Source organism: Oryza glaberrima, chromosome 2, assembly GCF_000147395.1.
Source record: "Oryza glaberrima chromosome 2, OglaRS2, whole genome shotgun sequence".
NCBI lineage: Eukaryota > Viridiplantae > Streptophyta > Magnoliopsida > Poales > Poaceae > Oryza > Oryza glaberrima.
Window position 1 is genome coordinate 21,998,390 of NC_068327.1, and position 16,859 is coordinate 22,015,248.

At 44.6% G+C, this 16,859-nt stretch overlaps 2 protein-coding genes across 2 annotated transcripts; both read right to left on the reverse strand.

Annotated features, from left to right (window-relative positions):
• Positions 1-947: 947 nt before the first annotated feature.
• Positions 948-3,003, reverse strand: LOC127764145 (uncharacterized). Its single transcript, XM_052288977.1, has 3 exons — positions 2,726-3,003; positions 2,532-2,598; positions 948-2,136 (listed from the first exon to the last, which is right to left on the reverse strand). Exons 1-3 carry the CDS (start codon positions 2,792-2,794, stop codon positions 1,220-1,222), a joined length of 1,053 nt encoding a protein of 350 aa, XP_052144937.1. The 5' UTR covers positions 2,795-3,003; the 3' UTR covers positions 948-1,219.
• Positions 3,004-6,008: 3,005 nt separating this feature from the next.
• On the reverse strand, positions 6,009-10,470 carry LOC127764768 (protein NRT1/ PTR FAMILY 6.4-like). The gene is made up of 5 exons (XM_052289682.1): positions 10,337-10,470; positions 9,956-10,073; positions 9,622-9,839; positions 8,978-9,531; positions 6,009-7,145 (listed from the first exon to the last, which is right to left on the reverse strand). Exons 1-5 carry the CDS (start codon positions 10,337-10,339, stop codon positions 6,209-6,211), a joined length of 1,830 nt encoding a protein of 609 aa, XP_052145642.1. The 5' UTR covers positions 10,340-10,470; the 3' UTR covers positions 6,009-6,208.
• Positions 10,471-16,859: the final 6,389 nt, after the last annotated feature.

Below are 16,859 nucleotides of genomic sequence, written 5' to 3' on the forward strand. Positions count from 1 at the left end.
TTACCAAGAAAAAAAAGTCCATTTTACTTCCCCGAACTATTTCGCCTGACCACTTAGCCCCCTAAACAATTTTTCAGCTCATTAAAATGGACCTTTTTCTTTCAATGAAATGAACTTTTTTCTTTCAACAAAGGCTGATCTTACAATATAACCCATATGATCGATTTAGGAATTCAAGGTTTATCACCGTGGTTACATGTTAACCCATTCACCCATTCACTTTACTAGGATTTTCAACAAAGGTTGATCTTACAATATAACCTATTTGATTGATTTAGGAGTTCAAGGTTTATCACCATGATTGCATGTTACTGACTTACTGCTACCTGATGGTGCTTGTGCATTCTATGAAAGTAAAAACTAAATACCAAGAGGGAAGGAGCAAGGTACCATACTCAATTCGAATGACTGAGATTTAATTCCTTGGGTAGATATCTTGAAAAGATGGAGGGAAAGAATTACTGATGAGCAGCCTGAAACATGAGCCAAGCGATATCTAATAGAAAATAATAGCAAATAACAAAACAAGTAAATGTTGCACGCTGGAACAGAAAATGACCTGGAAAGAGATGCATTTGTCCCTAGATAACATACTACTACCTCCGTCCCAAAATACTTGTTGCTTTATTATCAAAAGTACTTTAAGTATCACTTATCCTTTTTTATATTTGCACTAATTTTTCAAATAAGAGGAATGGTCAAACGTTACAAGAAAAAAGTCAAAGTGACCACTAATTTAGGACAGAGGTAGTACTAGATAAATCCAATTTAAGTACACCCATAGACAAAGGCATGCATAATTCGTCAATGATAAGATTACCTATTAAGAAAGACCAGAAAAATGTAACTAGAAAGTGCAGAAGATTGAAAGAACCATAAAGGGTTTACAAGCTAATACAACATAGTTACTGAGTAGATAATGTGGATTGTGGAGAACAAATAGCAGATTTCACAAGTCGACAACAAACACCCTGTATAGCTATTATTTATAGACTTCCACACCATGAATAACAAAGGGTCCTCTCAGCAACATATTCACCATACACAAAGCAAACTCATCAAAAGTCAACAAATTACTGGGGAACTTTCTATTACGATTAAACAGCCTATGCCGATATTCACATTTCTTTATATGAAAAGGCAAACGTAGGTAACATACCAAACAGTACCATGCATAGAGAAGAACTGTGATGATTAACTAGGTCATAACCCTGCCATCTTAGTATCTTGGACCCATACTACAAGAACGGGACAGACGCAAATTCCCCATCTCACGTTCACTTCCAACCGTTTCTCCACCTGAAGAAGCTGAGATGTACTGCTTCCTGCAGGCAGGACAGCGCCCATCTGCCTCAAGAATTCTCTTGTGGCAGAACAGACACAGATGAAAACCGCAGGGGCAAGGGAGGAAGCTTGAATCTGTTGGATCAAGGTCCTCGTAGCATATAGGGCAGGATGTCGGCTTCGAGGGGACTCCCTTTTGTGCAGATCCTATCCCCATTGCCACCCAACAGTTACCCATGCTAGCTGGAAAGCTGACTTGTTTGGAGAGGCTGGGTAAACTCTGTGGACGGAATGCATCATCTGGGCTCCAAGCTCTTGTACTACTCTTGATTGGTTCTTGCCTTGTTGCTGCATTAGCAGGCACTGGACAAGATGCAGGTACAACTGGTGGATCTGCCGGCACTGGATCCTGGTGATTATGGTTGTCATCCACTGAGAGTGCATCGGCAACAGCTTCCCAATCATCCAAAACTCCATCATCATCATTCTCGGGGCTACCACCAGTGTCATCGTCAGAATCAGTCACACTCCGAGAGCTGGACCAAGCACTGCTGCCGCTGCTGAAGCTACGGCCACCACCATTGCCCGAGCAGTGCTTCTGCTGCAAGCAGCCAATAGGAGGGTTGTAGGAGACAGGGCTGTGCAACGGAGACTCATGATCACTGCTACCAACATCCTGGCTAGCGCCAACTGAATCCTCCTTGAAATCCTCTGGATCCCCTTCCCTCGTCCGAATCTCTGCACGCCGGCGAGGGAGTGGAGGGTGCGGGGATGCGAGGATCGGCGACCCGGAGTTGGCTCCTGCCGCTGCTCCAGGGGATACCACAGCCTTCACCTCCTTCCCATCCTTCACTAGACCAATCCAAACAGAAGATGGATCAGATTCTGAGCAAATGGCCAAATGATCAACTAATGATTGAAGCTTTCTCACCCCAGATCCCAAATCAAGCAAAACACATCAAAATGGGACCAAAAGACCGAAACAAAGATTCCAACTTTCTCACCCGACAGCGCAGAATTCATCAAAAGCATCGCCTAAAAACCCATCAAAGCAAAAAAAGAATAGCTCTCTTTAGGCAGACTCCACCAATACAATGAACCGAATTTGAGGGCAAATTGAAACCCAAGATCCCAATTCCCCCCCCCCCCCCCCCCAGATCACCTGGGCCGACCCAACAACATCCAAAATCAAACATGATTAGGAAAACAAAAAAAAAAAAACAGATAAGGAGCGCGAGAGATCAGACCCTGCGAAAGCCACTGCTCCCGCCGCACGTCGAGCTTGCTCTGCTTCAGCTTCGCCGACCGATTCCCCTGCAAAAACAGAAACACCCACCACCACCACCACCACCCAAAAAAAAAAATCCCCACGGATCAGCACCCCCATCTCATCCAATCGAAAACATCCGAACTCGAATCGGAGAGAACCCCCCACCCTTACCCGCTTCTTCTTCGCGTCGCGCGCGGCCGACGGTGAGGACGCGTCGTGGGCCATGGCGTCGTATCCCATCCCCTCCCCTTCCCTTCTCCCTTCTTTACACACTGCCGCAGCACACACGCGCTCGCAACCTCGCCGCCGCTGGAGCCGGAGGAGGAGGAGGAAGAGGAGGAAGGAGAGGAGGAGTAAAACCTAGCGCGAGCCGAGACGAGGCGGAGGAGGAAGGAGGAGCGGAAGCTGCAGCTGATGAGGATAATACGGCGTGGAGAAAAACGAGTCGATGAGCTGACGCAAAAATAAATAATAATAATAATAAATAATAATTAAAACAAAACGTTTTCTGCTTCCGCACGACGAGCTGGACGACGACGACGACGGCGGCAACGGGTGAAATGACGGAAATGCCCTCCTCCGCCGCGGCGGAGCGCGAAGCGGTGTGGGGATGCATCTGGGCCGTCGGATTGATACGGTCGGTGCCAATACGTGTGGCCGGGCAGCATGCCACGTCGTCAGTATTAGTAAGTGAGAGGGAGGATGGATGTGCTGGGGAGAAAATGGAAGTGTTTTTGTTTTTTTGTCCCGTTTAACTTTTTTTTTCAAGCTATTTTAACTTTTCCGTCATATCAAATTTTTATATATATATAAACTTCCAACTTTTTCATCATATCGTTCTAATTTCTTTAAACTTTTAATTTTGATGTGAACAACACAATCCTTGTTGAAGGAAAAAGATTGGAAGTGGTTGCGTATTCTGTAGGATTTTCTATCACACGTTTTTTTTTTTTTTTGCAAGAGTTGCAGGGTTGACCTACAGGAGATATGATTAGAGTATTTGGTAGTACGTCGAATGAGTTTTATGCGTCTCGAAATTTAAGTAACCATTCAATGCAATGTCCTAACATTAAAAAAAAAAGGTAAATAGTTAAAGTGGTCCTATAAATTTCATCTGAGGCTCAGTTTAGTCCTTGATGTTTTAATATATCCATATTAGTCCTTCAAGTTTTCACTTTAGTTTAAACTTATCCTTGAACCAACAACTCTCTTCATAAATGATACTTATACCCCTCATCATTCACATGTATAAGAGAGAAATTGCATGCTTGAATTTTTTATATATAATGCATAGTATATTATGTAAAACGAAAAAAATTATGTACTAGCAAGTGTATACAATAGCAATTGCTTAAGTTTCATGTGCATATGTTGAAATAGTGGAAAGTATATCTGTAATATTGTTTATTCATGTTGGCTTTCTCTTTTCTAGTATATAGATGTATATAAATTAAGGGCAAAAATGACATTTTCTAATAGAAATATTGACTAGAAATAGCTATATGGCATATTAAGTGGACCCAAGGATGATTTCAAGCCAAAACAAATATTTGAAGGATCTATGTGGACAAAATAAAACGTGAAGGACCAAATTGAGCCTTCGCTGAAACTTGAGGGACTAAATTAACTATTCACCCAAAAAAAACTTAAAATATGCCGGACGGATATGATTTAGTAGTGCATGCGTAACTGTGTAGATATAAATGAAGATGCAGTCCTCACTGACTTATACAACGATAGTGGTATATTCTTAAAAAAAAATAAAAGAAGCATTTTCAATCCTAGCAAAAAGAAAACGAAATTTAAGTAGTTATTATAGTGTTATTACATTTTGCGTAGATATTGCATGCATAATAAATGAAAAGTAGCAAAATATCGCTCCCTCCATCTCTTAGAAAAATATTTTTAGCTAGTCAAAGAGAAATGACTTTAAAAGCACAACCAACCTCCTTTCGCGTAGGAGGTCGTGCACTCATCTGTGTATGAGTATAATGACCATAGGATTCAGTATTTTCTTTTCAATTCACCCATCAACCAGTCCTCAATTATACGGACCTATCTTATGTTTTATCGTCAATCCACTCACCCAGTCAATTTCTAATTATATAGAATTCCTGTTATAAAGCAGGAGCATATTACTAAGTTAAGCAAAATATTGAAAGACTACTACACCATACATTAAAGAGTGAAGGAGTAATATTGCTACAATGACAAAATCAAAAAAGAAAAAGATGAAGTAGTATTAAAGAGTTATAATACATCACTCTAAAACTATATTCTTTTATAAACAAATGTTTTATGGTCTATTTACGGGAGTTTCTGATACCTATAGCTTCTCTAAGAATTACAAACTTCCATAAACAAATCCATTTTTCTTTGTTGTACAAAGAAAATAAACAAGAAGTCACAAGCTAGTTGCTTAAGTTTTATTTTTTTTTCACCATCTAGATTCTCACGAGGTGCTTCTCGTAATATAAAACTCTACAAACAAGCCCTTAAGTAAAACTACACTCTTCTATAGATCTTTGAGAGAGAGTGTGTGTGTAATTTTATCACAATCAAATACATACATTTTTCATGTATACTTATTATACTATATTCCTCTTGTCATAACTATTTGGCGTGCATTTAGAATTCACCTAAGATTTTATAATTAACCATTAATTTTATATTAAATAAGTTATAAATCTAATACATTTATGATATTATGATAGTACTTTTCAAAATAATTGTGCACATATTGTTTTTATTTTTAAATTAATTATCAAGAAGTTATCGAGGATAAATGTCCTAAAAGTTTAAACATGCCTTGTCATAAATGTACTAAACAAAGTTTTGAATCTACAATTTACAACCAACTAAACCTACAACTCAACGTACAAACATGTCACGTCATCATCCACTAGCTATAATTGCATATCAAACTCACAAGCATGTAAAATCATCGACAATTTATTGAGTTCTACAGGTCATACATCTAATCATCATCCCTCATATCATTTTCACAATATTTCAATATATCTATTCATTATTTTTATAATACTTAACAAATATTTATCCACATATTCTACATCAAAGTGCGAGGTACTATTTAGTTTGTTTCATAATTAGAGCATGTTTGGTAGAGCTCGTCTGGAGTGGAGTTGTGGAGCTGCCTAAACCTAGCTCCATCTCTTTAGTTCATTTTGTGAGAGTGTTCCACCCAGCTCTGCTCATTTAGGTGGAGCTAAAACTGTTTAGTTGGACTCTAACTCCAAAAAAGATGGAGCTGGAGTTGAAGCTATGCCAAACAAAAATACTAATAAAACTGATCGTATTTAACAAACCGATCTCCGACAGTTAAAAAAAAGCGAGCTGTTTTAGTGAAAACCGATCAGTTTTATTAACATTGACAATGTGTTTTCATAGAAGTAGTTCTGAAAGCAAAATTGAAAGCTCTGGGAAATTTACAACACTTTTTCCTTTTTCAAAATATCTTCACTTGGCAAACATTACCTCAGCTCATCTATCTCCATTAACATTTTTCAGGAGATTGAAGCTAGCATCATATCATATCATACACTGCACTCTGCACGAAAACTGCTACGCACACTACCTCAAAAACCCAAACCTCTATACTACGATTGCACACTAACATTCGTACACACTACGCGTCTACACATCCATCCCTTCTACGGCCTCCTTGACCACGACGAAGTCGTCCATCTCCTTCTCCTCGCCGGCGCCGCCGTCCTTGGCAGCGGCGGGCGCCACCACCACGGCGGCCGTGCCGGCGGGCTGCTTGTACTCGTGGCGCCTCGCGAACACGAGGAACACGGCGAAGTTGGCCACCCCGAGCACGGCCAGCATCCAGTAGAAGAGGTCCAGCCTGCCGGCGTCGAGGTCGTTCCGTATCCACGCCCCCCGCGTGGCGGCGTCGACGGCGAAGACGAGGAAGCTGCTGAGGAAGAACCCCATGGACAGCGTCACCAGGAAGAGCCCCGTGCTCATCGACTTCATCCGCTCCGGCGCCTCGCGGATGAAGAACTCCAGCTGCCCGACGTACGCGAACGCCTCGCCGGCGCCCACCAGGAAGAACTGCGGCACCAGCCAGAACGCGCTGATCATGCCGCCGCCGCCGCCGTCGTTGGCGGCGTCGCGCCGCTTCTTCTCGACGAGCGCGGAGGTGGCCATGGCGACGGTGGCGAGGACGAGGCCCGCGCCGACGCGCTGGAGCGAGGTGAGGCCCTGGGGGCGGCGGGTGAGGCGGCGGGCCGCCGGCACGAGGACGCGCTCGTTGAGGGAGGTGAAGAGGAGGATGGAGAGGAAGAGGAAGACGGAGAGGGAGCCCGCCGGGATGGCGAACCCGCCGGGGGCGGCGCCCGGGCGGAGGTGGCGGTCCATGCGGGTGGCCTGCTCGACGGAGAAGGTGGTCATCTGGGAGTACACCGTCCAGAAGAGGATGCAGGTCGACCAGATGGGCAGCAGCTTCACCACCATCTTCACCTCCTCCACCTCCGTCACCGTCGCCGCCGGCGCCGCAGATGTCTGGTTCGTCTTCGCCGGCGACGCTGCCAGGTCCGCCTCCATGATGGCCGCCCTGTCCAGGCACCTGCATGGCAAAAACCCAGTCAGCAACGTATGTACGGATCCAAGTATCTAACAAGCTAGGTAGCAAGTAAAAAAAAATTGACACGTGTGTACATATATATACGACAGAGATCATCAGATGATTTTCAGTTGTGTTCGTGTTAGCAAAACGCAGATGCCAGATGGATGTGAATAAGTGATTTTCAGATGGAGATTTAACAATAGAATCGTTCTTTTGATAAGTGTCTCTCTCTTCTTCGATGGTGGCCGGATTTTATCCATTATACAAAAAAGGATGGATGTGAATGATTGGGCATCTTTTGTGATCAAAATGAAGCGAATTCTTGAAGGATCTGAACTTCTCTAGCAATGCACGTATAGGCCGGCCGGTGCACCAATCTGACTGTTTCAGATATGCATCTCGAGCCTCAGTTAATGCAATTTGTGTTGTGTACACAACACATCCTTTGTCACCACCCCACATATGCTCGCGGGCACAATGTCAAATTTATTCTTTTTATTTGCATATATGAAATTTGGTTTACATGCTTATTAAGTGAATATATCATACTAATACATCTTGTATTTTTTTATATATTTTTACTTTTAGGTGACGGAAATAAACGACAAAAAATCCACCTCTAGACTACTGAATTCACGGCTCGTCACTCTACTTGTGATCTGCTCCGTCCATCAGCCGGCCGCCCAATTTGGTGAATGTTATCTCTAATTAATTGGGTGTCTCACATACTAATTGGGTGTTCTAATCAATTCGATGTCTCACTCACTTTGACCACTCATTCATTTCATCTAGTACCATGCATGATTTGCTCTTGCGTGCTGTGTTAGCAAGAGGGCGAACTGAGTTGTCGTCCTCAGCTTCTTCTCTATAGCTCGTGTCCATCTCAGCCTTGACAGTGACCTAACCGGTGAAGCCAATTAAGTACCGTGCTAATAATAGATTATAGACTTGTGATCGATAGCTAGATTAACCCTCATGCCTAGGTAGAAGTACATACTACTAGCTAGCAAGCTCTACCAGTTCACATCCTATTGGCACCAGTTGATACTAACCATGGAAAGGCTATGTGGCTAGAGCTGAAAAAACGGAGTGTTTTGAAAGCTCAGTTCTGCCATGTATTTTCAAACGATACGATCGATTGATAGAATTTAAATAGCAAGCAAATGTTTTGGCAAAATCAGCAGCCACAAGAATCCAATCCTGAAATCTGAACCCTGATCTCCTATATGCACCGGTTGACAGCAGCAGTATTGTACTATCAGCAGAGCTCATCGTGTCACGTAAACTCTGAAGAAATAACATTCATCCATGTCTACTTAGCAATATAATGCATTTTGCATCCCAACCAAAACATGTTTCTTCCAGCTATATATTAATCAATCAACAAAGCTAGGACAGCAACGAGTTAACTACTAACGGATGATGCCTGATGACAACCACGAGTGTATGATCTGAAGCTAATTTTCTATAGTCGAGGAGATCATATATCTAACTGAACTTTGTACATTATTAGGAGAAAAGAGAACCACGTGGCGATTATACATTCTACGGTTTGAGACTGAGGTGGTATTCTTTTCTTCTGAAGATGAATATTAAGTTTTTTTACGCAAAACGAGATGATATTAACATATAATTGATTTTGAGTTTTAATTATTTCAAATTTAAAAATAAATTAATATGATATTTTAAAGCAACTTCTATATAGAAAGTTTTCGCACAGAACACACCATTTAGCAGTTTGAAAAGCGTGTCATGAAAATATTAATCCTCATCCAACTCTCGTGGGAGAAAAGAGCTGGATCTCCCCTCATGAAAGATTGTGCGTTGATTACCTGAGGCGGTCGGTGTAGGCAACCTTGGATGTGTGGTAGCCGTGGAGCTCGCCGGCGTCGGCGGGGAGCGGCAGGCGGCGCTTCCTCCACGCCGTTGCCAGCACCCGCCCGATCACGGTGAGCGGGCTCCCCTCGGGGCGGCGGTACCGGTACTTGGGCGTGCCGGCGACGAGGACAGCGACGGCGAGGACCATGGCGACGGCGGAGACGCCGTAGCCCCAGCCCCGGCCGACGTTGTCCTGGACGTACACCAGCACGGTGACCGCGAAGAGGGAGCCGAGGCTGATGCAGAAGTAGAAGCGGTTGAAGAAGAACACCATGGCGCGCTCCTCCCGCGGGTCGCCGCCGTCGAACTGGTCGGAGCCGAACCCGGACACGTTCGCCTTGAGCCCCCCCGCGCCCGCCGCGACCGTGTACAGCGCCGCGTACAGCATCGCCAGCTGCCCCCCGCGCGCCGGCTCGCACCGCAGGTGCGCCCCGGCGCCGCGCGCGTCCGCGCACGGCGGCGGCCGCATCCCCGGCACCATCGTGTCCACCGTCAGCAAGCTCACCCCCTGCATGGCAGCAGATCGTAGTGAGATTCCTGCACCGCGCGAGGATGATCGAAGATGTGTTGTTCTGTGTGTGCGAGAGCGAGAGCGTACGGTGGCGGCGATGGTGGCGGAGATGGCGATGGTGAGGTAGCGGCCGAGCTTGGCGTCGGCGAGGAAGCCGCCGACGAGGGCGAGGAGGTTGAGGGTGCCCATGAAGTTGGTGACGATGTTGGCGGACTTGGCGTTGGAGAGGTGCAGGTCGCCGACGAGGTACGTCACCAGGTTCATCGAGATGCCCATCACGCACACCCGCTCCGCCAGCTCCGTCCCTGCAAATTAACAACCACCGCCGCCGCCATGGCATGTCATCTCGAGCTCAAATCAACCAAACTTTTTCCCACGATCGAACTCGCGAGTCGCGACCAGCAGTGAAGACGACGCGTACCTAGGATAAGCCCGGCGCCGAGCCATCCCCCGGTCTTGGACTTGTCCACCGGGTTACCCCGGTAGTCGACAACCATGCCGTCGTCGGCGCCACCACCATGACCTCCTCCGGCAGCAACCTGCACAAACATACATCCAGCTTAGCAACTCAATCACCAAACCAAACCACCAATGAAAACATGCATGCAATGTCGGTGTGTGCGTGGTGGTATATTTTTTTTTCTAGTTACGACCTTATAGACTTACAGGGTTGTAATCTTGTTATTTTTTTCCTACTCTATCAATAGAATTTCGTATCGTCTCGTACGAGTCATTAGAAAAAAACATGCATACATGCTGCTGCATGCACAGATACAGCACAAGCAAGCATTGTTTATGTTACCATTTTCTGCTGCTGCTGAGCTGCACTCAGTCTACCGCTGCTGCAAGCAGATGAGAAGAGAAGGCAGCAGGCACAGGACAGTGAGGAGAGAAAACGTTTGTGCAGTGAGGATGAGGAGGCCGGCCTGATCGATCGGAGGATTTATAGAGTGGAGGCGTGCAGAGGTGGAGAGGTTTTGATCGCGAGATTTTCTCTCGCAACTTTTTTCCTTTTCCGCTTGTTGGTTTCGGGTAAGGTGAGGTGGACGAGATGATTGCTGCACGTACGTACGTACGTACGCACGCTGCCTGCCCCCGCCTTTGGCGCGGAAAGGACAAGTAGGTGATGACCTGCTGGCGAGTTGTGTCGTGTGGAGGGTGGCCTGGCAAAATCTCTGGGTGAGGGGGATTTTGGGCCACGGATTGCAGGGCTGGGATCCTCTGCATGTGCGGCCCCGGTGAATTGAATGGAGGTGTTTGGTTTCCATGTCTTTTATTATCTACGATAAATTGGATTAATGTCATTGCAAATATACTTATTTAGATAAATACTTTATAACTCATCTATTTGTAGCCATGTCACTATCATCACGTTTTTCATCCATCTATTTTTTTCCGTTTTCTTCTATCTTCTTCCCTTTGAGCGATGGCGATGAGGTGGCAACACGGAGAAGAAGCACAGTGGTGTTGTCCTTGCCGCACGACTACCAGGACGTGGTAGTGGTGTCGTCATTGGGTACCGCAGCGGCGTCCGCCTTCATCTCGAAACAGTAGGACTGGGCATCGTCAGGCACGGTGGTGGGCAGTGTTGAGCTCAACTTCCTTCTCACCACAACTGTCGCGCTGTCGACGCCACGCGCACCAACGCCTGGCACTACTGCTTCCAGGCCTGCTCTACACCACCACGTCGACCAAGTGGCTCACTGACGTAGCTTCTCCAGCCTGGCGTGCATCCACTCGTTTTCCATCCACACCACCGCGTCAATCTCTACTCTTTGCAGGCACAACTCCGACACCAGTGCATCTCCCACCGCTATAGCCGAGGCGGCCGACCACCCTACTCATTGACGTCATCGTCGACTCCACCAGTGCAGCCGACACAACCAGCTTCATCATCCTCGAGATCGATAGCAGCACCGTAGACGATAATGCTATTGTTATAGCAACCACCTGCTGCCAAGAACATTGCTCAAGGAAAAAGGACGGAAGAAAGAAGGAACAAAACGGAAAAGAAAAAGAAAAGATGGATGGAAAACGTGACGGCCATGATACTATTTTTTTATAAAATTTTGTGAAAGTGTATGTAGCCTAGTGGTTACAAGAGCATTTAACGGTATCGCACTTTCAGTGGTAGGCGATGTATACGTCGACAGACGAGTCTTGTTAATGAATTACTGATGTTGGACTGTTTAGCTAGGTGAATTAATGCACAGAAACAGCATCTATTTTGCTTAAGCTGGCTTGTTTACAAAAACCGAGATTAGGAGACGGCGTCGCAACTCGGCACAGCCACCGCGGGGACTCCGTCGTCGCCGTCCGTCCTACGTGTGCGCGCGCGGCAGGTGCCGCCCCGCCCAGCGGCCCACACGTGCGCCAGCCGCGTACGGCACCCGGCCTTCACCACCCACGTGCCAGCCTCGGGTTGGCCGAGAGAGGCGCCGGACGACGTGGACAGGTCCGTCCTCCGTCAAGCAGGGAGCCGAGCCGAGGACTGCGGAGATGGACAGCCCGTCTGCTGTACGTACGCGCGCGCAGGCAGGTCCATGTGGCTGTGGCCTGTGGCACGCTGAAAATCTCGCCGGTGAACGGGAGCAGCCAAACAGCCCAACCAAGTAACCAAACTGCATGCGGTGGGTGGCATATGGCTAGGGGTGGGAAGAAAAAGATCGAACCGAAAGACCGAACTGAAAAGACCGAGACCGAGAAATTTGGTCCTAGATAGTGAAAGACCGAATTTTGTTCGGTCAATTTGGTTAGTCTCATCGGATAACCAATAGACCGAAAGACCAAATTATAAAAAAAACGTCTAAATGCAACCTACAATCTACTATGTTTAATAGGATTAAAACTCTAATTTTCACATCCGTACTTCTTCTAGGCATACAGCCTAATAGAAGTCTTTACTCATAAGTGCTTACGAATTTTTTTAAAGATTTTTATGTTAAAAATTTCCATTATTTCTTTGCATATATGAAAATGTTGTTGAATTTCGGTCAGGACCGAGACCGAATTTATCGGTTCTGACATTTTTGCGCTGAAATTCGATCTTCATTTTTAAAGACCGAAAACCGAGACCGAAATTTTCAATTGGACCGAATGCCCACCTCTATATATGGCACGCAGGCGCAGCGTTCTTTTTGTCGCGTGTTGCATGGCTGAAATGTTTTTTTTTCCTCATCTGCGTGGTGTGTTTTTTTTCCTCTTCGGCGTAGGGTTGAAAAGTCACCGGCACGCAGGCATGTGGAGGCAGAGCCGTATAAGCGTACAACCACATGGTATTTTAATTTCTTTCGAAAACGAGCCACCACATGATCTTTTGCTCAAAACCGGCAGGGGCTCTGCTCCGCCGCTGCGACGTGCGTGCGTATGCCATCTTCTTTTGTCTCTTCTCCTTTTGTGGCCGTGCACGCATCGCGCGCGTCTCTGTCTCCGTGGCGAGAACGCGCCTTCTGAACCGCACGATCGCCGGCTAATTCCACGCCGTGTATTGGTGTGTAACTACTCCTACGTGGTAATGCATAATGCAAACTACAGAACTTCATTTGTTCCAAAATAAATAAATTTAATATAAAATATGATACATTCTAATACAATAAATTCAGTATCTGTAATACTATACCATATCTTAATATCTTATACTCCCTCCGTATTTTAATGTATGACGCCGTTGACTTTTTGACAAACGTTTGACCTTTCGTCTTATTTAAAAAATTTATGTAATTATAATTTATTTTATTATGACTTGATTTATCATCAAATGTTCTTTAAACATGACATAACTATTTTTATATTTACATAAAATTTTTGAATAAGACGAGTGATCAAACGTTGGTTAAAAAGTTAACGGCGTCATACATTAAAATATGAGACAGTATTAAATTTGTTTACTTTAATATGACTTAATATAGAAGAAAAAACTCCACTAGGCATGATTATGCCATGTGTCGCTTATGCTGCCTAGTCGTGACCATTTTTGAAAGGATCCATTTGTCGTATTGAAGTAGGAGCAACTGAGGAAGGCACAACGGCAGATTTTTTCTGCCTCCTTTTTTACTGATATTTTTGTTCTCATAAGCAGCATATGCGAGCTTTATGATTAGGCCCGGTCGATTCACGATAAGTAGATAAGAACACACACCAAAACATTTATCTTCATTTTATTACAAAGAGACGGCACAGCAGCACAATGCACAAAGAGATGAAACGATAGCTCGTGGAACACTTGTAAGCAAACCGATCGACCGATCATCGATCGTTAGCACTGCAGCACGGTCACTCGTTTATACCTTCCAACATCTCTTGTCCCAATCTTTATCACGATATCTTTGTTTTATGCTTTCCCCTTTGGGTCATCCTAAAAGAAGAAAATATAGATATGGCCTAATCATGATATGTTCTTGAATATTCTCAAAATGGACACATTACCCCATCTAGAATTCTAGATGATCAGGTCGGCACATGCCTATGGATTAAAGCATATGCTTTGATTTTGGAATATGATATGCATGGATGCTTCAATTAACCAGCCTATCACAGGGGTGAACAGTAGTGGACGATAAAAATGAAAAAACTTCACCCCAGAACAAATAGCAAAGAAATTCCACTTGATTATTTGACTCACACAACCTGATTGACCGTCCGGATGTTTATTAGTTATTACTTCCTCCGTCCTAGAATATAAGAAATTTTAGAGTTGGACACGAATAAAGTAGGTAGAGTTAAATGGAAAAAGTTGTGATGGTTGAGAAATGGATGTAGATGGGAAAAATGAATAGTGGAGGGTTATGATTGGTTGGGAAGAAAAGATTGGTGGAGAAGTTGTTATATTTTAGGATAATTTTTAAGTGTTAGAAGTTGTTATATTTTGGGACGGAGAGAGTACCTCTAATCCTTGATTCTTTTAACCACGACTACGATTTCACAAAATGTCACACCTAATGACCTATCATTAGTTTAGCTCTGGGTTCTTTTTTTTTTCTTTTCATAAATATTACAACACGACATCCCATCCAAACGAAAGCTCATATATCCTTTTTTCCCTTGCTCCCTCTTCCTCTCCCACTCCCTCCTGCCTTTCCCCACTTCCTCCTGCCTTTTCTCTTCTTATGCAGGGAGGCCGTCGAGGAGGACATCACCTAATGTGGGCTCCTCCTCCCGGGTGCGTTGTCGAAGGTGATTGAAGGGAGAGGGGCCAGTGAAAGCTACTAGATTTGGAGCTTGGTCAGCAACAATGTAGTGGTGATGACATCATGCTCCTTGCTAGTATTGTGCGCGGGTACGTCAAGTAGCGCAGTAGTGTTAATGCCAAAATTTGATAAGCCCGAAGTCATCATTAGCTTAGAGTCAATATTGGCTTTAGAGTACTGGAATCAGCCGATGGAAGTCGTCAAGTCGCCAGTAGTTGTGTTCTTGATGGAGTCGGATCAATTAAAAGAAGCTTATCTAGAAGAGTCCGAGTTCAAGGAGAATGCGGCATGGCAAGTTATCTATTAATTAGGAATAGTTTATTAGTTTTCTTTTATCTTTAAGAAAGTGTGTTTAGTGTCTGATAAGGACTTTATGTTTTTCTTTTATCTTTGGAAAAATTTCTTTCTTGTCCTACAAGGAATATTATCTCCCCATGGGTATAAATATGTACACCCGGGGTCATTGTAATATATCTCTCCATCAATACAACTGCTCTCGGCGCATCGCAACGCTCTTTACCGAGGTTTTTACTTATCATCCGACGGAACTTGGCACCTGACGCGGGGCTGCATTGGTTTGCGATCTCCGGCGAAGGGGTAAGTCCTACGTTCTACCGGCCCTGGTGATTCTATTGACTACATTAGTGTTGTTCAAGGCTGCATCGCTTCGATCTCTTGGATCGCTCTGGTTTGGTTGATATATTTGCTTACCTGATATCTCAATTCTATCTCTAATTGCATTGTGTTTAGAGACGCATCGGTTTAGTTGGAACTGTCTTGGTTAGGTCTGATCTTCTGTCTTAGCCGATATATCTTTACAATCACAATGCTGTTGTAAATAGATTTGTTATATCCATCACATTAGACAGATCTATCGGCTCATCGAGTATTAGATTATCATATACAATCTCGTGATGCATCGGTTAGGTTCGACCTACTAGATTGTTGTTGATAATATAAATCTTGTTAAGCCGATAGGTTCATGCTAATGTTTTATCGGGGTGCTAGCCGATAAGTTATCTGGATGTTGCATCGGCTTGTAAAGATTGCATGTATATATAAGTTGGATTTAGCCGATCGCAACAAAGGTTTTACTGTTTAATCTAATCCTGTGGATTTTATGACATCAGACATCCAGCCGATGTATGCTTTAACCTTCGGATCAGTGCTTATTCTACTATATCATATTGTTAGCCGATTGGTTTCTACTGGATTATATTATCATCAGGCGATTGCCTTTATATCATTATCTACATTGGACATATAGCCGATCTCTCAAAACCCTATAGCTATCGGCTGGCATCGGCTATCAGCTAGAATTACTCCATCGGCTTGTCAGCCGATCGGCTATTTGATTTTCAATTTATATCTTGTTAGTTGCAGGGTCAAACTGGCTGGCACGCCCGCATCTCATCAACCTTTGGTCCTGCACTGGAGCTAAGCAGATCTCCCAGGCCAGTGTGTGTTTTTCGCGTCAACAAGTAGAGGTCAGGTTGCTCCTTTGTAGGAAGTACCATGTCTACCAGTGGTGGCGGTGGCGGCAACAGTGACAAGAGGGCGAAAGAGAGATAAGGGCAACTACACACGTCGGTTGTGCTGGTAGTTGCCACTGTCCTCATCGTCGGCAGGTTGCAGTTGTCGCTTGCGGGGAGGACGGGGAATGCCAAATTGGCATGGAGGACAACGGGGAAGGCGATGATGAACGACGACGGCGAATGGGAAGGCCATGGCAGGAGATATGTAGGAGAGAGGGGGACGGGGAGAAATCCGTTGTGGGACCCACAAATGGTTAGCCAAAATAGCATGGGGCTAGTGCATAAGAGAGTTTGGCTAGTCGAATGGCTTATCCGTTCGATTGGTATGGCTGTTAAAGTTGATCTTAATTGACATATAAAATCGACCCGCCAGATTTTTGTGGGTGAGCTGAACCCGAATATCAGTGGAATATTACCTTTTGAGCCAACCCATCCCACCTAATCTCATAACCAAAACCAAACACCTATGACCCCTTCAACCAAATACATGCAAACATATCTATGTAAAATTGTTAATAGTATTTTGGGCTCCAGAAGAAATGAATGGTGTAACTATTTTTTATTTACGAAAGAGTAACTAAAAATTTAAAATTAGTAATACATC